The sequence below is a fragment of the Otolemur garnettii genome, unplaced genomic scaffold (assembly GCF_000181295.1).
Source record: "Otolemur garnettii isolate 467f Iridium unplaced genomic scaffold, OtoGar3 scaffold00044, whole genome shotgun sequence".
In the NCBI taxonomy this organism is placed as follows: domain Eukaryota; kingdom Metazoa; phylum Chordata; class Mammalia; order Primates; family Galagidae; genus Otolemur; species Otolemur garnettii.
The window spans coordinates 9,695,543-9,697,464 of record NW_003852439.1 but is presented as its reverse complement, the minus strand read 5'-3'; the positions used below and the strand labels follow the sequence as shown (position 1 = coordinate 9,697,464).

The 1,922-nt window shown below is 48.4% G+C and overlaps 1 protein-coding gene across 1 annotated transcript in view; it reads left to right on the top strand.

Moving 5' to 3' along the window:
* Positions 1-856: 856 nt before the first annotated feature.
* The window catches only part of MEFV (MEFV, pyrin innate immunity regulator), a 17,669-nt gene continuing 16,603 nt past the window's right edge, over positions 857-1,922 (top strand). The window contains exon 1 of the mRNA XM_023513802.1: positions 857-1,133. Within this exon, the coding sequence (XP_023369570.1) occupies positions 857-1,133 (277 nt within the window). The remainder of the gene's footprint in view (positions 1,134-1,922) is intronic.

Here is a 1,922-nt window from a genome sequence, read left to right as displayed (position 1 = left end):
GAACTGGGTCAATATGGGTGATGCCAGAACTTGTGCCCTGGCGGTGCCCTTTTGGCTTCACCTACCTTCTTGGGCAGGGAGGGAGAAAGCTCTTGGGGCTGTATTTGCTGCCCACCCTTTTACCCTGCCCCTGGCTCTGGAAGGGTCATAAAACTCCTAGAGTTTGGAGAACAACAGTTGGCCAAGTGGGGCTGACCCTCAGCATGGTCTTCTCTGTTTCCACTCACCCACACACCCCAGCTCCATATCCCTGCAGGAAGAAAGAGTAGATGGAGCATCTAGAACCCAATCCCAGACCTTCCCTTGCAGACTTGCCCACCTATCTTTAGTCTGGCATGGACGTGGCAGCTTGGTTCTGGGTCCACAGGTCTGGCAAGGCATGAGCCCTCCCAGCTGGAGCAGCCTCTGAATCTGTGAGAAGAGGACACAAGCCAGCCTTGACACACCCTGTCCTTAGTCTCAGTTCTCACCAAAGCACAGAGCACTTCCTCTGCCTTTTCTGTTAGTTCGTTTTAGCTCACAGAAATCTCAAACTCTCCTGCTCAAGCAATCACTTTGCCTCATACTCTTGAGTAGATGGGACTATGGGCCAGGGCCACCCACATCTGGCTCATTCTTCTATTTTAATAGAGATGGGGTCTCATTCTTGCTCAGGCTGGTCAAACTCCTGAGCTCAAGCCATTCTCCTGCCTCAGCCTCCCAGAGTGCTAGGATTACAGGCGTGAGCCACCAAGCCCCGCCCCCTTTTCCGTTGTTTCACAAGCTGCATCTTCTTGCTCCCCCTTGATCCCCCAGGACAGAGGGCTTCTTCTGCCAGAGGCCAGACGGCTAGCTCCAGCCTCTCCTGCTCAGCACCATGGCCAGGACCCTGAGTGACCATCTGCTGTCCACCCTGGAGGAGTTGGTACCCTATGACCTTGAGAAGTTCAAGTTCAAGTTGCAGAACACCAGTTTGGAGAAGGAACACTCCCGGATCCCCCGGGGCCAGCTCCAGACAGCCAGGCCGGTGAAGGTGGCTGATCTGCTGGTCACCTACTATGGGGAGGAATATGCTGTGCGGCTGACACTGCAGGTTTTGCGGGGCATCAATCAGCGCCTCCTGGCAGAGGAGCTTCACAAGGTGATCAGCCAGGGTAAGTGTCCCAGGCCTCCTCCTTGCCCAGGGCTGACTGCTGGCCGCCCCTTGGAGGAGGGAACTTATGCTCAGACCAGTGCACTCTGACCTGGGGGTTAACAGTCTCAGGTCTACCAAAGCCTAGAAGAATGTGGTCAAGTGTGTCCCTTCTCTCACCCTAGTCTTCCGAGCTGTGTTAGTAAAGCTCCTTAAGGCTCCTATTGGCTTAGAAAAAAAGGCAGGTTAGGATCAGGAGAGGCAGGAGTGGAGTGCCTAGTCTCAGGGAATTATTCACTACATTTGTAATTAATACTCATGTCAGACAAGTACCTTTGGGTTAGCAAAACAGGCTTGCTAACTAATCACATCAACAGGGCTGGTATGTATGAGCATATATGTAACCTTCTCATTGTTAGCTACCTACTTTCAGTTTTGAATTACTCTCCAACATACTTTACAAGGATATTTTTAAATTATTAAGAGGACCTTTCTCTATCTCTCTCTACTCTCTCTTTTTTCTCTCTTCCTCTCTCCCTTTCTTCCTTTCTTCTCCCTCTTCTGCTATCCTTTTGTTGCTGACCTAATACACGGTAGGTCTAGAAAAATACTCTTTGATGTTTGAATTTTTCTTCTTTTTCATAGACTTTAAGACTATATCAGAAATGATTTGCCTATATTTCTATGAAGTAGAACAGTTTAAATAATATAAGAATTCTCAGCACTTTAAAATAATAATAGAACTTAAACCATAATCTGAGTCTAATTTGATAAGTAGAGTTGCATTCCAAGTGCAATTTTTTTTTTTTTT